A 22,330-nucleotide genomic window follows, 5' to 3' on the forward strand; every position below is an offset into this window, starting at 1 on the left:
TGTTCTTATATTAGATGCAAAGTAGTATAATGTTATTAAAAAGTAAACTCTGATGGGTTAAAGATACATATTGTAAACCCTGTAGCAATTACTAAAGTAAATAAAGAAGCCATTAGAAAAGGTAATACGGAATACTGACAAATACTCAACTAATCCAAACGAGGGCCAAAATAGAGGGAAAATGAAGATTAGATAGAACAACAAATAGAAAGCAAGTAACAATATAAACCTATAGTGCCAAGTATCAAAATAGAGAGTCCAGAAATAGATGCATCTGTTTGATGACTTGGTCAATTTATTTCTGACAAAAGCATTGAAGTAATCCAATTTATAAAGAATAGCCTTTCTAAAAAACGGTTCTGGAAAAATTATATAGTCATATGGAAAAATAAGAACCTCAACACTTATCTCACTATACACAAAAATCCATCATAGAACTAAACATAACTAAAACTATAAAATTGCCAAAAGAAATCATAGGAGAAATCTTAGTAAAACTTAGACAATCCAGTTGTTCTTAGGACACAAAAAGCACTACGATTAAAATAACTGATAAAGTGGGCCAGGCGCGGTGGCTTACTCCTGTAATCCCAGCACTTTGGGAGGCTGAGCAGGCAGATCATGAATTCAGGAGTTCGAGACCAGCCTGGTCAACATAGTGAAACCCTGTCTCTACTAAAAATACAAAAATTAGCCAGGCGTGGTGGCGCGCACCTGTAGTCCCAGCTACTTGGGAGGCTGAGGCAGTAGAATCACTTGAACCTGGGAGGTGGAGGCTGCAGCAAGCCGAGATCGCTCTACTGCACACCCAGCCCAGGCAGCAGTGTGAGACTTCATCTCCAAAAAAAAAAAAAAAACCCGATAAACTGGACTCATCAGAATTATAAACCTCACTCCATCAAAAGACCTTGTTAACAAAATGAAAAAGTAAGCCATAGACAGGGAGGAAATTTTATCAATAAATGTATAAAACAAAGAATTTATGTGCAATATATATAAAGAACCCTTTACAACTCAGTAAGACAACCAATTAATAAATTGGACAAAAGTTTTGAATAGGTATTTTACAAAATAATATTTTCAAATGGTCACTAAGAACATGAAGAGGTGTTCAATGTCATTATTCATGAAGGAAATGTAAATTGAAGCTTCATGAGATAATACTACCTACCCCTTAGAATAACCAAAATCAAAAAGACAATCTCAAGTGTTGGCAAGAATATGGAGCAAACAAAATTTTCATACGTTATTGGCCAAAATGTAAAAAGATATGACTACTTTGTGAAACAGTTTAGTAGTTTTTTTCTTTCTTTCTTTTTTTTTTTTGAGATGGAGTCTCACTCTGTTGCCAGGCTGGAATGCAGTGGCGCAATCTCGGCTCACTGCAACCTCCACCTCCTGGGTTCAAGTGCTTCTCATGCCTCAGGCTCCCGAGTAGCTGGGATTACAGGCACGCACCACCACACACAGCTAATTTTTGTATTTTTAGTAGAGACAGGGTTTCACCACGTTGGCCAGGATGGTCTCGATTTCCTGACCTGGTGATCCACCCACCTTGGCCTCCCAAAGCGCTGGGATTACAGGCGTGAGTCACCACACCTGGCCAGTAGTTTCTTATGAAGTTAAAAATGTACTTATCACATCACCTAGCATTTCCACTTCTAAGTACTTACTGAAGAGAAATGAAAGCATACATAGCTGACCCTTGAACAACATGGGTTTGAACTGCACAGGTTGACTTACATGCAGACTTTTTTCAATCAAATGCGGATTGAAAATACAATATTTGCAGGATGCAAAACCTGCATATACACAGGTTCTGTCGGGTTGACTGCAGGACTTGAGTATATGTTGAGTATATGGATTTTTTTTTTTGAGACAAAATTTCGCTCTTGTTGCCCAGGCTGGAGTACAATGGCATCTCAGCTCACTGCAAACTCTGCCTCTCAGGTTCAAGTGATTCTCCTGCCTCAGCCTCCTGAGTAGCTGGGATTACAGGCACATGCCACCAAGCCCAACTAATTTTGTATTTTTAGTAGAAACAGGGTTTCTCCATGTTGGTCAGGCTGGTCTCAAACTCTTGACCTCAGATGATCCACCCACCTCGGCCTCCCAAAGTGCTGGTATTATAGGCATGAGCCACCACACTTGGCCGAGTATATGGATTTTTTAATAAGGGGAATGGTTCCTGGAATAAATTCCTCACATATACTGAGGGATATCTGTAGTCACACAAAGACATGCAGTAGTATTCATAGCAGCTTTATTCATCGTAGCCAAAAACTAGAAATAATCAAAATGTCCATCCAACTGGCAAGTGGATTAAAAAAGTACTACTCAGTGAAATACTGCTCAGCAATGAGCAGAAATAAACTAATGATAAAGCATAATATAAAATTCTCAAAAACATTAAGCTGAGCAAAAGAAGCTAGACACAAAAGAATACATAGATTTCTATTTATATGAGATTCTAGAATATCAAAAGTAAACTATCATGACAAAAAGCGGGTCAGTGTCTTCCTGGTGCTGAGACTTGAAAGGAGAATGGATGGCAAAGGGGGAATGAAAGAACCTTTGGAGATGACAGAAAATGTTCCGTATCTTATCGTTGTGGCTGTCACACAGATTTATACATTGGTCAAACTTACTGAACTCTTCACTTGAAATGAGTGAATTTTATTGTATTCAATCAACAAAATATTTTAAAACATTTTTAAGGTGAATTGCAAACAAATTGAATGGTGACAAAAGGATCAGAATAAATGGTTAGTTACAACATAGAACAAAGACAGCCTTTCAATATGTGAAAGCTTACATTTAAAATCTACCTATACTATGCTGCAGGTGTTTATGTAGGTAATAGAGACAATCACTGTGTCTGACAATGCACTGTAAATTAATTTTGGCAACAAGAAGGCAATATAGCATATATATACTCTCTAAACAACTCTTCTTAAAGGTCTTTATGAGGCTGAGGAGGAGTAGAAAACCAAAGTGCAAACTTTGGATCTTAACCTTTAATTGAGAAATTTTGCTAGGTTATTGAAAGTTTTTTTCCCAAAGGTTGTGAGAAAGTTAAGAAAACTGATTCGGAAAACGAAAGTAAGCCCAATGCCATATCAAGGAGCCAAGTGAACAATACTTGTTGAATATATTACTATCATATTAGACGGGCATTTTTGACAGTATTTGCCTCATTTACAAGCCTGTTCTGACATTGTTTTAAAAACCAGTTGATGTAATGTATGCTTTGATATTTGCATTTGTCTAACTGAATAATGCTTGATCTACTTTGAAGACACAGGTGTCCAATGATTGTTAGCAAATCTATTTATTATAGAGTGCATTGGCCCTAGAAACACCCACATTAGGTCTCTGACTTAATTATTTTTTGTGTTTATAGCTTTTGTAGTAATCTTAAGTGGGTATATTCCTTCTTGTCGTCCCTCCCTAGCTTATGTCCAGTCTAAGGAGTTATGTGTTAGATGGAATTCTAAGTATAAAATCAGATTGTATAATTCATTACTGAATTCATATGTTCATAAAAGTAGTGTCTCAAAAACTTTAGTCCAGTAGAAAAAAATGAGAAATAACATGGCCTAGGACAGGGTCCCCAACCCCCAGACTGCAGACCAGTACTGGGTTGTGACCTGTTAGGAACCGGGCCACACAGCAGGGGGTGAGCAGCAGGTGGGTGAGCATTGCTGCTTGAGCTTCGCCTCCTGACAAATCAGAAGTGTGTTAGATTCTCATAGGAGTACAAATCCTATTGTGAACTGCGCATGCGAGGGATCTAGGTTGTTTGCTCCTTATGAGAATCTAACCAATGCCTGATGATCTGAGGTGGAACAGTTTCATCCTGAAACTATCCCCCTCCTGGTGGAGAAATTGTCTTCCACAAAACCGGTCCCTGGTGCCAAAACGGTTGGGGACTGCCGGCTTAGGAGAGAGGAGATCTGGTTTCTTGTGCTAAGTCTGTCCAACTTAATTGGTGGACAGTCTTAGGCAATTCTCTTAATATTTCTGCTTTTTGTTTATTTAACAATAAGATGAAGATACTGACCACTTCATCTTTGTCGTTTTACCCTAAAATGATAAGACGGTGATGTTTTATGGGTAAACTATGCTGAAATCATAGACAGTGATTTAGTATGAGGAAACTACAGCAGTGAAATTTTAAAATAACGTACTTTAGTTAATCTGAGTAGATTAATTATATTTACTGAAGAATAGATCTATTAGTAATAAAATGTAAATATTGTGGGATTATGATTACATGTCTTAGCTGTATTTCTTGTAAACATGTTATGTTTTCAAATTAAACAAAAGTCATAGTAAAAGGCTTAATTTTGTTATGAATTAGTACCTTCTATTATCTTACTAGGGTTTTTAAAATAACCACGATTGCTAACAGAAGAAAAAAAAAGACCTTTTCAAAGACTTAAATGGGAGAGAAAAGAGAAAAGTTCAGACCCTCATGACCACTGCAGGTATCAGGTTTGAGAATATTTAATGTTTATGGAGCAACAACTTGTACAAAGGGTGAGGGAGTTTCACCCATTTGAAGCTCTGCCGCTTTGAGCTTTCACACATAATTCAGGCTCTATGAATATCTACAACGTCTGTTTCCTGAGACTTGTCTGACCATGTAGGGGAGGGTTTGCTCAATATGTAGATGGAGAGATGTCAAATTAGGAGCAAGAAACAGTTTTATTTTCTGCTAGCAGCACCAGAAATCCATTTATATCTTCTAGGTCATTTTCAGTATAGTTTTGTGCTGAGTGTCAAAGATGGTTCAGGAACCTAATAGTTGAAGGATAAATAGTGGTTGAAGCATGAGGGTCACCGATTCTTTATAATCTTGTGAGAAAATCCAGCTCTTACTTCCCCAGAAACAACTAAAAACAGTAGAGGTGGCAGAACTTTCAAGGTTGTTTTTCTTTCAATTCAGTAAAGACTACGTCAGAAACACAACAAGCTTCTAATTCAGCCTTTTTACCTAGAAATATGCCCTTCCTTTGAGGAAGCAAGAAGCAGTAAGGGAATGCATGGCAACTAGGAGATAACATTTTAAAAGGAGATCATTATTACAGAAACTTTAAATGACAGATTTGGATTTTGGAAATCATAACATAAAGTTATCTATTACTATTTTATAGGGATAATGACCAAGAGAAGATGAAACATAATGACTTTAAAACAGCTAGAATGATATTCAAGTAATATCTGGAGGATAGTCAAAAAGTCTGGGAGGAGTGAAACCGTGATTATGAACTAGTTAGATATTTTATATGAAGCCTAGGAAATATTTTATGAAAATTCAGGTTCCAAAGCAGGATAAAAGAAAGTTTATAGGTTGAAAACTAAATGTAAATGATAAAAATCACTATTTGAATAGCAAGATAATAATAAAAATCCTTGTCTAAGTTTTCATCCTTTGTTTTCCCAAGATATTAAATATGAAAATTTAGAGGAAGACTATTAAGGATAAGACAATGTGAGAATTTTTACACTGGCCAGAGGGTGGGGCAACCCATCAAAACCTTCTGTTCAAACATACAACCTGCACTGCCTTTATTATTCTCTGTAGCTGAAGGAAGAAGAACAATACAGATGGGAAAAATATATTCTCTCCAAAGGAATCACAGGATATGCTTGCCTTGTAGAGAGGCGCACTGTGGTCATAATAATAAATGCCTTATACATCTGAAGAAAATTGACCAATAGTATTGTCCATTAATTTGCTGAATAAATACACCCAAGAATCACAAAATACTTTTCACATCTTACTAATATCTTATAAGCTCAATAGCAAAACATAATCTGTGATAAATATTAAAATAAATTTTTATGACAGAACATTCCCTAATTAATAAAATAAGAAAATCTTTTCCCTTCAACCTCCCTTGCATCTTGTCCCAAAGTATATGAAATTTTACGGGAACTAATAATTAATGATTCCCAACAGAAGGCTTTATACTGAAAAAATGTAAGGTAAAGTTTCACAAACAACAGATTCAGCAAAACCAATATCAATACAACTTCTAAACATCTCTAAAGGTACATTTAAGTATCTATAGAACATTTCTTTTAAAAATAGTAAATGTCTCATACCTGGGATGTTATATAAAAAGTCCCATAATTGCTCTTCTTCCATGTAGCTCACAAAAACATTTGCAAATGTTTGTGGAGAAAAACTGCAATGGTACAATATTTTAAAGATGGCTTCCACCAAGCTGGGTCCTTGGTTCAGGTTATTTTCTGTGTCAGAAACTTGTTCTTCAAAGGTACGTTCTTGAAAGGAATCAAAATGATTTAGTAAGGTATCAGTGAATATGATGAAACTCTTATTATGTACACTAGCATAATGCTGTGGAAATGGTTTTTAATAATATTTACATAATCAGAGAATTACCACATTATTTCAAATCAATGGTCCATCCAACTCAATGTTGTTTCTGAGATATTCATGGATATTTATGGGAAAACAAACAAACAAAAACAACAACCAAAAAAAACCTGTGACAAAGACCACAATGACACCACTTCAAGGTCAACACTAGTTTCCCTGTATGTCATAATTCTTCTTTCTCTTAAGGAAACTTTTTTGTTTCTTTTTCTAATTTAAGAATAATAGACATTCATTCTAAAAAAATTGTTTTAATCTAGACAACTAGGAACACTAACATTGTACCATGGGAAAATTCACATTTGTAGTTTTTCCAGAATTATGCTATCAGTTCTACAAACAAATTTATGAGTGTTTCTTAAATCCACAGACCTTGTCATATCAGACTGAAGAGTTTTATCAATTCGTTCCTCAATAAGACTATATAAAGAATTCAACAAAAATTGGGCCATTTTAATTGTCCTTTTCAACCCTCCTTTGGCTCCATAACGGCCTTCTCAAAGATCAGTAATCATAAGTTTCTGTACTATTCCATTCATAGTTTGGATGGAAAGGTGAAATAATATTTTGTTTTATATGGATAATAAGCATGAGATATGTACTATTATAATAAACAACATATTTATTGGGTTAAAGGTAACAAATTATATTTTAGCTCTTATATTTTAACTATATTGCATAAATGTAATCTAAAGTATTTCAGAACAAATAGATATCTTTATTCTTGCTCATTTGGAATATCATTACTTTTATGTTTCCTCTTGAAATTTTTTTTCTGTGATTTGATTTTGATGATCTAAAGGAGCTCACTGTTCTCTTCAAACTGAGAAATAACATCATAGACTTTATGTGGAGAACATTATTGGTTTTGCTTCCTAATACCCATTTTCTTTCTTTTCAAAACAAGTTAGTTTTCCTTTAGCGAGATATCCCTGCTCCTATCTGTGTGCCTCACCCCTCCATCCTCCCAACCTAACCCCCACCCCCCACAAACACTTAGATTATTTGGTTCAGGTGAAACCAACTCTATCATCTGGAGTGGGCATGTAACCGAGCCCTGGCCAGTCAGACCATAACCCCTCGCACCAACAGTGACTGGTTCAGGAATGGGCAGGTATCCAATGAGAACCTTCTTTAGGATTTTTGCTAGAATTGTTGGCAAAGCAGTGTTTCAGCTGAAAGTTGCTGAAAACCATTTTGGGGAGAACTTGACTAAGAATGAATCTGACATAGTAAGAAGCAGAACTAGGAAAAGGAGAGAAGATTCCTAATGAGATGACACTGTTTGAGGACCTGGATCCAGCAATGCCTACATATTTATGCTTGCTGAGCTGACAAATTCAGCCCTCCTACCCACTTTTATTTTCTTTTGAGATAGGGTCTCACACTGTCTCCCAGGTTGGAATTCAGTGGCATGATTTTTAGCTCATTGCAGCCCCAAACTCCTGGACTCAAGTGATTCTCCACCATCAGCTTCCCAAGTAGGTCTAAGGTGTGCATCACCACACCCAGCTAATTCTTTTTTGTTTTTTTTTGTAGAGACGGGGCCTTCCTCTGTTGCTCAGTCTGGTCTCAAACTCCTGGCCTCAAGTGATCCTTCTACCTCAGCCTCCCAAGTGCTGGAATTACAGGCCTGAGTTGTCGCACCCAGCCAATTTTCCCTCTTTTGATTAAACCAGGCTAATTTGGATTTCTGTTACTTGCAGTCTAAATGGTCTCGACTTTGTCCCCAAGCATAAAATGTGAAATGGCAAATATTCCTAATCCAGGCTTTCATAATTTAATATTTTATCCAAATAGTCTCTGCAGTTCTCTCTTCTTTCCGCTCCCTCCTATTCATCTTACATAAAATTACCCATTATCCTCATGTCATTCCTTGCTTTAACCTTCCCCTTCCCCTACTGTTAAAAATTCCTTATCCTGATTGAGGATCAAGAGTTCCACAATCCTTTCCCAAATTATGTTCCAACCCCCAAACATCTGTTCTACCCAGGAGAGTTTATTTGCTTGTAAACGTGCCCTCCCATCTCCTTTTCTTTTTCTATGCCATTTCATCAGGCTATAATGTTCTCCTCCAATAAAATCATCATGATTTAATCAATAAGTTAATTGATTAATCAACTGCTTCCTATGTGTCATTGGGCCAGGTGCTGAGGCCATCCCCTTCCAGGGGCTCAAGGATTGTGCATATATGTGTATATTTTGTTGGGGGCGGGGGGGAGGAGATGACAGACAAGTAAATAATTATTACTTCAACATAAGGAAAAGGTGAGTGACCATGCATCTGAGTTTGCTGGGGCAGTCCTGGTTTAGGTCTGTTGTCCTGGTGTAATTACTAGTAGCATCCTCTTTCACTTTTAAAAATGTCTCAATTAGGATGATAAATTGTTTGATCAACTTAAGTCTAAGTGCTTTCAGTATGAGGCACTGTGGAAATGCAGAGGATGGTGCTTTAAATTTTTTCAGGGAACACAGACAAGTCACAAAGCAGACCATGTCTCAGCCAAGTCTTTAAGAAGGAGTAGAAATTTATCAGCATGACACGATCAAGGTGGAGAGTACTTTCCAGGAAGACCGAAGAATTGGTGAAACGTTGAGAAGACAAGCAGTTGCTGGCAGTGTGATGTGGCTGAAGTGAGACTGCTGTGAGGAAGATGGGAGATGAAGCTAGGCAATCAACAGAGCATGAATAATATACAGCCCTGCAAATCATGCAATGGAAATGCACATGCCAGGGTGAATATGAGGAATAGTTCTATGGAATGGGTGTTGTTTTTCCCAGTTTTACAGATGAACAAAGTAAAGTGAAGAGAAACTAAATGACTTGTCCCAAGGTCACAAAGGTAGTAGGAATTTGTTTGTGCTGTCTGAATTACACTATAATCCCAAATTTCTCAAAGCCTGCTTTGACATTTTATTGACAATAACCATTGAACGCAAAGCACTCAGTCCAAACTATGTATATGGTATGTGGTAATGTATTGCCTTAATGCAAAATTCTTTAATTTCATATGGCATTCTACATTTTCACATATATTGTCTTGTTACATCTCTAGTACTATTTTCTATATGACTTTCTATGGATGCACATCTTGTCTTTAGGTATCTTCCAACAGCACCTGGATCAGTGCTACATGTTTAATATTAAATTTTAGAAGGAATAAAAGAAGGAATGTTTAGTACTAAAGAAGGAAGAAATGTTTTAATACTAAAGAAGGAAGAAAAGAAGGAAGTAAGGCAGAAAAAAATAGATTGTTTTCATACTAAAACAATGTTTTAATGCTAAAGAAGGAAGAAAAGAAGGAAGGAAGGGAGAAACAAATATATCTCTTGAGTATTTTGTGATAGGTTTTGGTCCATCTAGAAATTGATATTTTGGAATGGCACATAATGACCTGCTAGTCATAATGTTCAAAGATTTTTTTCCCTAAGCCTCATCCTCCCCACACCCACTGTATCCTTTCTTTTCACCTACTCCTTTGAAATCCTCCTCTCTCTTGACTTCCTTGCAGCTATACTTTCTTGGGTTCAGAGTTCCTTTTTGGCAAATCTTTTCTGGTAGCTCTTCCTCTTTTATCTGGGGTTGGCAAGTTTTTTCTATAAAGGGCCAGATACTTTATGTTTTGTCAGCCATTTGTTCTCTGTCTCAACTATTCAACTCTTCTCTTGGAGCGCAAAAGCAATTATAAACAATATGTAAATGAAGGATCAAGGCTATGTTGGACTAAAACTGTATTTACAAAAACAGGTGGTGGGAAGGGGCATTTGGTTCATGGGGGCTCCCCCAGAACAGTGGCCTTAGCCTTCTTCCAGCCTCACTGCTTTTTACCTGGCTTAGCAATTCTGTTTTCCTTTGACTTGAAAGATTCTTTTTATGCAGAACTTTCCAAATTATCCATTTCTGGCTCTGATCTTTCTCTTTTATGCTGATTGCTGTGTTCCCTAGTTCTGTCTAGATCACCATATATGCTCATCTCTATGCTCAATGCCCTAGCAGTATTTATTTCTTCTCTGAATTGTTAGATGTAATAAAATAAACATCTCTACCCCCATTCCCCTTTTCAAAATGAATTGAATGTTCATTTTTTTCCACCAATATGTCCCTTCTTCTTTGATTCTAACAGCATTAATACGGTTTAGGTTTTCTTTTCCTCTTGTTTTAATCAAAATACTTCTGAGAATATGTATTAATTTAAACTCCTCTAGCTGCTCTTTACAGTCCTCCATAATGCTTTACATATCCAGACTTATAATTTTCTCTGATTCCCCAATATTCCAAGATAATTTCTACTTTGGGCCTCATTCATCATCTAATAAGGCTTGGAAACCTGGTGAAAGTCCACACCTTTGCCAGGCGCTCATCCATAAACATTGCTCTTCCTTAGGTTTTGAACGTCTTACACTATTGGGATATTCTTCTTGTGCTCTTTCATTCTGATATTCCCCTGTTCCTTTCAAGATGACTCAGCAATAGTTTAATTCTTTTAACCTGCTCTTTAATTTAGTCCTGATGGGGTTTAGGATGCACTACCCCAAAATATGGCCCCTTGGCATTTGAGAAAATAGCAGAAGCAGGAAGGTTTCTTTGACCTTCTCCTGCCCTTTTCCCCTGAAACAGGCCTTCACAGAATTCTGACTTTCCTCTAAAGTAGGTCATTCCAGAGGTGCCCTCTGTATAGCTGGAAGAAAGAAACGTCCCCCTCTCTGAAAACACAGGGACACAGAGAAGAATGTGGGCAATCAGACTTTGCTAAATTCCCCCCAGTTTATGACCATTAAATTATACTCCCTTTGTCCAATCATACTTCTGCCCCACTGTCCATTCTTCATCACACCTAAATATAAAATAGAAAGTTTTCCCTGTGTCTTCAAGTCTTCCTTTCTGAAGGCTCCCATGTCATGTAAAATTGATATTAAATACATTTGTATGCTTTTTTCTTGTTAATGTCTTTTATTATAGGTGCCTCAGCCATGAACCTTGCACTGGGTGAGGAAAGGTATTCGTTTTTCTTCCCTATAGTCCCTTACCCTTTCCACAAAATATAGGTCTAACTCTCGTCTTTCTTTCCCTCTGCCTTCTGGACTAGACATTTGTTTTGTTTTTCTAATATAAAATTCTCCCAGTGTGTCTTTATGGAGTTTTCAGCAGTGAAAGACATGAATGTCAATGAGTTTTCTAGATCTGCCTAAAGTTTCCATTGTTCAAACAAATGTCATCCACTTTGCCTCCCTCAATCAATAATTTTACCTAAGATGTGTTTTCCCATTAGAGCAACATCTAACCCACACCTGGACTCTTGTATGTTCTTCCCATTAATATGAGTCACACTTCTGGTCTCACCCCACTTCTCATTTTCCCTGCACTAACAAAAGAGGAGTGACTCATCTGAGTGTTGAGTTTGGGGAAAGGAAGTAGGTATGGCTGTCTTAGCCCAGTTGGCTTTTCTCTTTTGGGGTTTGCCTAACGACAAAGGTTTGTATTCTGGCCTGGTCTTAGGTTTATTAGGGTAAGCTCTGCCACTGCAAGGAAGTCCTGTAGTTTTCAGCTCTTTTGGTGGTTTAGGGATTGATAAGTGGGGAGTTGGGGGGTTGGAGCGATAGAGAGATAAGCTTAATTCTGGAAAGCAGTATCAGCAAGCCACATATTTAAAGCAATATTCTCTGACCCAGATTTTACCAGTAAAAATCCTAGTGGTAAAGATGCTATTTTGAATTTCATTTGCCTTCTTTAACAAATGTTTTATAGATTATATAAACAAATGTCTTCTCAATAACACTGAAGGGCTCTTTTCGCTGCATGCATTATTTTAAACTCCTTTCAAGAATTTCAACTTGTTAGTGCTTCAAAAGAAGGGTGGTTTCAGGCAAGAGACTCAACCACCAACCCACCAGGAGACTATTTATTGGTACCAAAGATTTACACATACATGGTACACTAGCACTTGGCTTTCCCAGCCTGCTTAATTTTTACTTTCTACTTTCTACAAGAATGTTGTTAATGACAAGCTCCTGCTGAGACACTAAAGTGGTTTTGGCAGCAATGTTGTAGAAGAGTGTGCCATGAGCTCAGGGACTCTGAATTAACCAGGCACTAATGAGCATCCTTCACCAAAGGGAGGAGGCTGAAAGACTCATTTTCAATCCAGGTATTAGAGAGAAAGTGTAAAAATAGAAATTATAGCATGTAAAATAAGGATTCAAAACCTAAAACACCAGGCCAATAAATTAAAAAGACGTGAAGTATCACAAGAAAATTATTTCAAGGAAATACTAAATTTTGATGTCACAGCCTAGTTCACTGCGAAATTAACTAAAATAAAATTAAAATCTAAATAGAAAATTAGTTTAATAACATTGCACTTTGTTGTATAAAAGGCTAATAATCTATGTAAATATAAAGACCTATCATTTATTTACAAAACTTTCAATTAATATAACTTTTTTTCACACAGATAATAAACCTGAGCAAACAGGTCTTACTAAGTTTCCCACAGTTTATTGCCATTAGATCATACTTCCTGTGTCCAATAATACTTCCATATAACTGTCCATAACAAATACAGTTTTTTTCTGTGTTTTTGGATCTTCATTTTGGAAAACTCTTGTGTCATATAAAACTTATAATATTAAATATACACATTCTTCTCATCAGCACAGGGAATATTCTCCAGGATAGACCATATGTTAGGAGACAAAACAGGTCTCAACAAACTTTTAAAAATGAAAATCATAACAGAGGAATAAAACTAGAAATCAATAACAAAAGAAACTTTTGGAAACTGTACAAATATACATAAAAATTAAACAACATGCTCCGGAATGACCACTGGGTCAAGAAAGAAATTAAAGAGAAAATTTTTTAAAATTCCTAAAACAAATGAAAATTTAAACACAACAAAACTTACAAGACACAACAAAAGCAGTGTTAAGATGTAAGTTTATAGCAATAAGTGCTTACATAAGAAAGCAGAAATATTTCAAATAAACAATTGAATGATGCACCTCCAGGAATTAGAAAAACAAGAACACACATAACCCAAAATTAGCTGAAGGAAAGAAATCATAAAGACCAGAGCAGAACGAAGTGAAAAAGAGACTTTAAAAATACAAATGATAAATGAAGAAGTAATTTTTTGAAAATATAAACAAAATAAACCAAGGAAAAGATCCAAATGAACAAAATCAGAAATGAAAAAGAAGACATTACAACTGATACCACAGAAAGATAAAGAAGATAATCAGAGATTATTATGAATAGCTAAACAGCAACAAATTAGAAGACCTGGAGGAAACAGATAAATTCCTGGACACATATAACCTTCCAAGATTAATTCAGGAAGAAATAGAAAACCTGAACAGACCAATAACAAGTAACGAGATGAAAGGAGCAATGCAAAGTTTCCCAACAAAGAAAAGTACAAGACCAGACGGTTTCACTGCCAAATTCTGCCAAACTTTCAGAGAAGAACACCAGTTCTCCTCAAACTATTCTAAAAAAGTAAAAAGAAGGGAATGTTTCTATTAATGTTTCTAATTAACTCATTCTATGAGGCCAGCATTACCCTGATACCAAAACCAGACAGGAATACAACAAAAAAAGAAAATTACAGACCAATATCCCTGATCAACATAAATGCAAAAATTGTTAATAAAATGCTAGCAAATCAAATCCAACAGCACATCAAAAAATAATACAACTGCCGGGTGTGGTGGCTCACGCCTGTAATCCCAGCACTTTGGGAGGCCGAGACGGGTGGATCACGAGGTCAGGAGATCAAGACCATTCTGGCTAACAGGGTGAAACCTTGTCTCTACTAAAATACAAAAAAAAAAAAAATTAGCCACGCGTGGTGGCGGGCGCGTGTAGTCCCAGGTACTCAGGAGGCTGAGGCAGGAGAATGGCGTGAACTCCGTCTCAAAAAAACAAAACAAAACAAAACAAAACAAAATACAACTTCATCAAGTGGGATTTATCCCAGGTATGCAAGGATGGTTTAGCATACATAAATCAATAAACCTGATACATCACATCAACAGAATAAAGAAAAACCATATGATTACCTCAATAGACAAAGAAAAGGGATTTGAAAATTCAGTATCCCTTTGTGATAAAAATTCTCAACAGGCCAGGCATGGAGGCTCATGCCTATAATGCCAAAACTTTAGGAGGCAAAGGTAGGAGGATCACTTGAGGCCAGGCATTCAAGACCAGACTAGGCAACACAGCAGGACCTCAACTGTACAAAACAAAAACAAGAATACAAAACTTAGCTGAGCATACTGATGCATGCCAGTAGTCCTAGCTACATGGGAAGCTGAGTCAGGACAATTGCTTGAGCCCAGGAGTTTGAGGTCACAGTGAACTATGTGGCAATGCACTCCAGAGTGGATGAGACAGTGAGACCCAATCTCTAAATTTAAAAAAAAAAAAACTCAACAAACTAGGCATAGAAGGAACGTACCTCAACATAATAAAAGCCATATATGACAAACTTATAGCTAATATTATACTAAAAGGGGAAAAGTTGAAAGTCTTTCCTCTAAGAATTGTAACAAGACAAGGATGCTCACTTTCACCACTCTTATTCAACACAGTACTGGATGGAAGTCCTAGCCAGAGCAAACAGGCAAGAAAAAGACATAAAAGGCAGCCAAATTGGAAAAGAGGAAGTCAAATTGTCCTTTCCTGATGAGATGATCTTATATCTAGAAAAAACTAAAGACTCCAACAAAAAACTCTTAGATATGATTAATAAATTCAGTAGAACTACAAAACACAAAATCAATGTACATAAATTAGTAGCATTTCTGTACATCAATAACGAATTAGTTGAGAAAGAAATCAAAAAGGAAATCCTTTTTATAATAACTACAAAAAATACCTAGGAATAAAATTAACCAAGGAGGTGAAACACCTCTACAAGAAGAACTACAAAATACTGATGAAAGGAATTGAAGAGGACACAAAAAGAATGAAAAAAAAATCCTATGCTTATGAGTCAGAATAAGTAATATTGTCAAAATGACCATACTGCCCAAAGCAATCTATAGATTGAAAGCAATCCCTATCAAAATACTGATGTAATTCTTCAATTAGGAAAAACAATCCTAAAATTCATATGGAACCAAAAAAGAGCCTTAATAACCAAAGCAATTCTGAACAAAAAGCACAAACCTGGAGGCATCACACTACCTGGAAATCTCTTTCAAGGCTATAATAACGAAAACAGCATAGTATTAATAGAAAAACAGAAACATAAACAAGTGTAACAGATTAGAGAATCAAAAAATTAATCCACATATTGACAGCCAACTGATTTTCAACAAAGGTGTCAAGAACATGCACTGGGGAAACATGCACCCTCTTTAGAATATGGTGCTGGAAAAATGGGAAATCCATGTGTATGCGGAAGAAGTGAAACTAGACCTCCATCTCTCACCATATACAACAATAAACTCAAGATGGGTAAAACACTTAAACATAAGGTCTGAAACTATAAAACTACTAGAAGAAAACAGAGAAAATGCTTCAGGACATTGGTTTAGGCAAAGACTTTATGGCTAAGACCTCAAAATCACAGACAACTAAAACAAAAACAGACAAACAGGACTTAATTGAACTGAAAAGCTTCTATACAGCAAAGAAAACAACAAAATGAAGAGACAACCTGTTGAAGGGGAGAAAATATTTGCATATTATTCATCCAAAAAGAAACTAATGTCTAGAGTATATAAGGAACTTGAACAACTCAACAGTTAAAAAAAAAAAAAAAGCCACCAAAAATGGGCAAAGGACATGAACAGACATTTCTCAAAGAAGATATACAAATGGTCAACATATGAAAAATGTTCAACATCACTAATTATCAGAGAAATGCAAATCAGGCCATGAGATATCATCTTACCCCTGTTAGAATGACTATTACCAAAAAGACAAAAAAATAACAAATGCTGTGAGGATCTGGAGAAAAGGGAACACTTACTTATACACTGTTGCCGGGAATATAAAGTAGTATAAACCACTATGTAAAACAATACGGAGATTTCTCAAAAAACTAAAAATAGAACAACCATATGGGTTTGGTTTGGTTTTGGTTTGGTTTTGCTTTGTTTTGTTTTTGAGATGGGGTCTCATTCTGTTGCCTATGCTAGAGTGCAGTGATGTGATCTTGGCTCCCTAAAGCTTTGACCTGCTGGGCTCAAGTGATCCCCCCACCTCAGCCTTCCAAGTAGCCAGGACTACAGGCTCATGCCACTATGCCTGGATAATTTTGTATTGTTGTTGTTATTATTATTATTATTAATATTGTAGAGACAAGGTCTTGCTATGTTGCCCAGAATGGTCTCGAATTCTTGGTCTCAAGTAATCCTCCTGCCTCACTCTCTCTCAGTGCTTGGATTATAGTTATGATCCACCATGCTTGGCCAGAACTACCATATGAATCAGCAATCCCACTACTAGATATCTACCCAAAGGAAAAGAAATCAGTGTATCAATGGCATACCAGCATTTACAAGTTTATTGCAGCACTATTTATAATGGCAAAGATATGGATTCAACCTAAGAGTCCATCAACAAATGAATGGATAAACAAAACATGGTATATATGCAAAATGGAATACTATTGATCCATAAAAATAATAAAATCATGTCATTTTCTGCAACATGGATGATGGAACTGGTCATTATTTTACATGAAATAAGTTAGGCACAGGAAGACAAATACCATATATTGTCACTCATATGTGGAGGCCATAAAACTTGATCTATTGGAGGTAAAGAATAAACTGATAGAAACCAGAGACTTGGAATAGTGTGTGGGTAAGAGGGTATTGAAGAAAGTTTAGTCGCTGGCTACAAACATACAGTTAGAAGAAATAAGTTCTTGCATTCAGCAACAGAGTAGGGTGACTATAGTTAGCAACAATATCGTATATTTCAAAGTAGTTAGAAGAGAGGACTTGAAATGTTCCCAACACATAGAAATGATATAAATGAAGTGAAAAATACTCCAGATGATGGACACCCCAAATTCCCTGACTTGATCATTACACATTCTATGCATTAACAAATACATGTACCCCATAAAAATGTAAAATATCATGTATCAATTAAAATGGTAAGAATAGTAAAAAAAGAAATCTTAAATACATTTTTATGCTGTTCTCTTGTTAATTTGTCCTTTGTTATGGGGTGTCAGCCAAGAACCTTGCAATTGGTGAAAAAAAGATAGTACTTTTTCTTCCCTTAGTTCAACAATTATGATGAAGACTGTATGGTATACAAAGCCTAAAATATTTTTTATCTGGCCTTGTATATAAAAAAAATTTGCCAGCCCTGTTCATGAATATTGAAAGAGTGTACATATGTTCCAAATAGCTAATACTAAATAAGGACATTTTCCATCTACTCTGAAACCATATGTAAGCATAAGTAGGTGTCAGCTTTTCATAAGTCTTTTTATCACTCAATTTGTCAATCTCTATTAGTCACACTGTTTTAGAAAAGCATGCTAGGCCTGGTGGCTCATGCCTGAAATCACAGGACTTTGGGAGGTCGAATAGGGAGGATTGTTCTAGGCCAGGAGTTCAAGACCAGCCTGGGCAACATAGCAAGCTCCCATGTCTACCAAACATTTTCTGAAAATAGCCATGTGAGATGGTATACACCTGTAGACCTAGCTACTTTGGAGGCTGAGGTGCAAGGATTGCTTGAGCCCAACAGTTTGAGGTTGCAGTGATCTGTGATTGCACCACTACATTCTAGCTTGGGTGAGAGTGCAAGACCCTGTCTCAAAAAAAGAATAAAAAGTACTTTATGGTACTTATTATTAGTAGCTGAACTTGTCTACTTTTTATAAGGTTTGTCCTTTCCACCTTGCCCTCAGCAATCAATCCCAAAGAATATAAGCTTTATAAAGGCAATTTTTAAATGGTGTAAGTATTTTTTTCAACTTTTATTATAATTTTCTGCCTTGATTATATGTCTCATGCTGTCAGTGGGGTGTTGAACTCCCCCACTATTATTGTGTGGCTGTCTGAACCTTTTCATAGGTCTAGAAGTACTTGTTTTGTGAACCTGGGTGCTCCAATGTTGGGTGTGTACATAGTTAGAATAGTTAAGTGTGCTTGTTCAATTGAACTCTTTGTCATTATGTAATGCCCTTCTTTCTTTTTTGCTGTTGTTGATTTAGAGTTTATCTTATCTGATATAAAAATAGTGATCCCTTCTCTCATTTGTTTTCTGTGTGCAAGCTATATCTTTCTCCAACCCTTTACTTTGAGCCTATGGGTATCATTACATGTGAGATGGGTATCTTGGAGACAGCAGAGGATAAGGTCTTGTTTGTGTGTGTGTGTGTGTGTGTGTGTGTGTGTGTGTGTTTTAATTCAACTTGTCACTCTGTGTATTTTAAGTGGGGGCATTTAGGCCATTTACAGTCAAGGTTAATAATTGACATGTGAGGTTTTGAGCCTATCATGAAATTGTTTGCTGGTTGCTTTGTAGTTTCTATTGTGTGGATGCTTTTTCTGTGGGCTATATATTTATGTGTGTTTTTCTGGGAACAGGTATCTTTATTTTGTTTCCATATTTAGAACTCCTCTAAGAATCTCTTGTAAGGCTGCTCTGATTCCCTTAGTGCTTGCTTGTCTGAGAAAGATTTTATTTCTCCTTTGTTTATGAAGCTTAGTTTGGTGGGATATGAAATTCTTGGTTGGAATTTCTTTTCTTTAAGAATGCTGAAAACAGGCCCCCAATCTCTACTGACTCACAAGGTTTCTGCTGAGAAGTCTGCTGTTAGCCTGATGGGCTTCTCTTTGTACATGATCAGGCCATTTTTTCTAACTGCATTTAAGATCTTTTTTTTCTTTAGCCTTGATCTTGGATAGTCTTGTGACCATATTACTTAGTGATGTTCGTTTTGAATAGTATTTTGCAGGTGATCTTGAATTATTCCCTCAAGTAAATTTTCCAGGTTTTTTACTTTTTCTCCATCTCTCTCAGGATTCCAATAATTAATGGACTTGGTCACTTTACATAGTACCATATTTCTTAATGACTTTGTTTATTTTCTAAAATTATTGTTTCTTTATTTTTGTCTGAGTGAGTTCAAAAGACCAGTCTTCAAGCTTTGAGATTTTTTCTTCTGATTGTTCTAGTCTATTGATAAAGCTTTCAGTTTTACTTTGAAATTCCTTAAATGAGATTTTCAATACCAGAATTTCCTGGATTTCTGTAGAAGTTTCTTTGTGTTGATTTTCAACCTTGTCTTGGATCTCATTGAGCGTCCTTGCAATCCATGTTTCAATTCTTTCTTCTGTCCTTTCTGAGTTTCATTTTGGCCCCAGACCATTGCTGGAGAGCTAGTGCAATCCTTGGGTGTGTCACTATATTTAGATTTTTCATTGTGCCAAAATTCTTGTGCTGTTTCCTTTTCATTTGGAGACGTTGGCATTTCTAATTTTTGTAGTTGTTTTCATGCAGGTAGTATGTTTTCTTTTTCTTTCTTTCCTTAGAATGTTTTTTTTTCTTTCCCTTTTCCCTTTCTCCTGTTTCTTGGGAGTGTGACTGTAGGGAATGCTGGATTGGGTCTTTTGGCTTTGCTTTTATAGACATATGCACTTCTTTTGGCATGTGGAATTCAACCTACAAGCCCATAGATGGCACTTACAGGTAAAAACTGGCTGTGGTCAAAGTGGCTGGGTATATAGTTGATCCTCGTTTACTAGCAGAGGCTCTCTGCTGCCTCAGGCAGTGGGCTGATTCATGGGATGTACAGTGGTCCGAGCTCCCTACTCAGCCCTGGGAGGTGGCAGGGGCCACAAAAGGTGGAGTCAGACCAGGCAGGTCCACCTACAGGTTCCCCGATGTCAAGGCACAGGCATCAGTGCCAAGGGACAATCCAATAAAGCAGCCCCCAAGCGCCCAGAAGTGTCCCTCAGCTTGGAGCTGAGAAGCCACCTCAGATCCAAGTTCTCTACACAGGTATGGGGATAGCCTAAACTTGTAATCCAGATGCCTGAAGCTCTGCCTGGGAGTGAAGTAGAAAGGCTTCCCTGCACCAGAAGCTGCACAGGAAGGTTGGAAAGTCAGGCTGATCCAGATGAGTGGTGCTCTGAAAGCCTGGAGAGCTTCCTGCACATGGAGCTGAGAGGACCCCCTGCGGCAAGATCTCTGCACAAGAGGGGTGGGGCAACTCATGCTGCTGGACCAAGCAAGCAAGTACTCTGAAAGCCTGGAGATCTGCCTGGGTGTAGAGTAGAGAGGGTCTCCTTGCACCAGAATCTCTGTACAGAAAGAGTAGACAGTTCAGCCTGCTGATCGAGGTGATCTTGTGCTCTTAATGTACAAAGGCAATTTGACGTGGCATGTTTACCATTTTATTTGCAGTCTAAAACAGGACCTGATACATACTTGATGCTCACTAAATATTAGTTGAATAGAGAATTTACTTATAAAATCACATCAGAGGCCGGGCGCAGTGGCTCACGCCTGTAATCCCAGCACTTTGGGAGGCCGAGGCCAGCGGATCACGAGGTCAGGAGATCGAGACCATCCTGGCTAACACGGTGAAACCCCGTCTCTACTAAAATTACAAAAAAATTAGCCGGGCGTAGTGGTGGGCGCCTGTAGTCCCAGCTACTTGGGAGGCTGAGGCAGGAGAATGGCGTGAACCTGGGAGGCGGAGCTTGCAGTGAGCCGAGATTGGGCCACTGCACTCCAGCCTGGGCGACAGAGCGAGACTCCGTCTCAAAAAAAAAATTTTTTTTAAAAAAATAAATAAATAAATAAAAATAAAATCACATCAGAAATTAACTCAGAAGAATATTACTTCTTATTTCAAAAAAAAAATCACCCTCACGAAGTCTCATGTTTTCATTTCAGAATTCATTTAAAAACAATAGACTTTCAGGAAATAACGGCTTTTCTAGCAAGGACCACATAAAACATCAAGTGGTCAATTTACTCAATTTTTCTGTTATCTAATTTTTCTCATTTGCAAAATGGTCCTAATAATCCCAGGTCATAAATGAAATAATATATTAAATCATTTGAGTTGCTTGGGAAAAGATGCTACAGAAATTCATCATAATAGTATTACTTGTAATATAATGCCCAATCATTTTACATACTAATACTAGAAGCACATTAACTACTAAGGAAGGCACATTTCTACAGTCATATTAGACATTTTCTAAGCTCCATGAAGAGATTGAATATAAAATATTTCAGTCACTGCCAAGCCAGATTAGATTTGATTCAATGCAGGTGAAACATCACAGCAAAATTCAAACTGCCAATCTCCCAAGTTATATGCAGAGATTCTCAAGGAGTCCTAAATATATAGAACTTGAGAATATTTACTTGGTCTACGTCTCATCTTCAAATACACGACAGCTGCTAGGGCAACACCTTCCCAGGCACAAAGATGTCCAAAAGTGAGAACCTCATCTCCCAGGAGACACTGAAATGTATGCTTAGGTGGAAGGGGAGGGTTACTGAGCAGCTCAGGGACAGACCACTGCATAAAGAGCACAGGAGTAATCAGAGGATAAAAAATGCATCAGACAGATTTTCCAGGCATTCAATATAAAAAAAAAAAATGAGGCCGGGCGTGGTGGCTCAAGCCTGTAATCCCAGCACTTTGGGAGGCCGAGACGGGCAGATCACGAGGTCAGGAGATCGAGACCATCCTGGCTGACACGGTGAAACCCCGTCTCTACTAAAAAAATACAAAAAACTAGCCGGGCGAGGTGGCGGGCGCCTGTAGTCCCAGCTACTCGGGAGGCTGAGGCAGGAGAATGGCGTGAACCCGGGAGGCGGAGCTTGCAGTGAGCTGAGATCCGGCCACTGCACTCCAGCCTGGGCGACAGAGCGAGACTCCGTCTGAAAAAAAAAAAAAAAAAAAAAAAAAAAAA

At 37.3% G+C, this 22,330-nt stretch overlaps 1 protein-coding gene across 1 annotated transcript in view; it reads right to left on the reverse strand.

Moving 5' to 3' along the window:
- Positions 1–22,330, reverse strand: part of KIAA0825 (KIAA0825 ortholog) — a 485,484-nt gene that overhangs the window by 274,565 nt on the left and 188,589 nt on the right. Inside the window, exon 15 of the mRNA XM_025387614.1 lies at positions 6,115–6,279. Within this exon, the coding sequence (XP_025243399.1) occupies positions 6,115–6,279 (165 nt within the window). The remainder of the gene's footprint in view (positions 1–6,114; positions 6,280–22,330) is intronic.

Source organism: Theropithecus gelada, chromosome 6 (assembly GCF_003255815.1).
Source record: "Theropithecus gelada isolate Dixy chromosome 6, Tgel_1.0, whole genome shotgun sequence".
Lineage (NCBI taxonomy): Eukaryota > Metazoa > Chordata > Mammalia > Primates > Cercopithecidae > Theropithecus > Theropithecus gelada.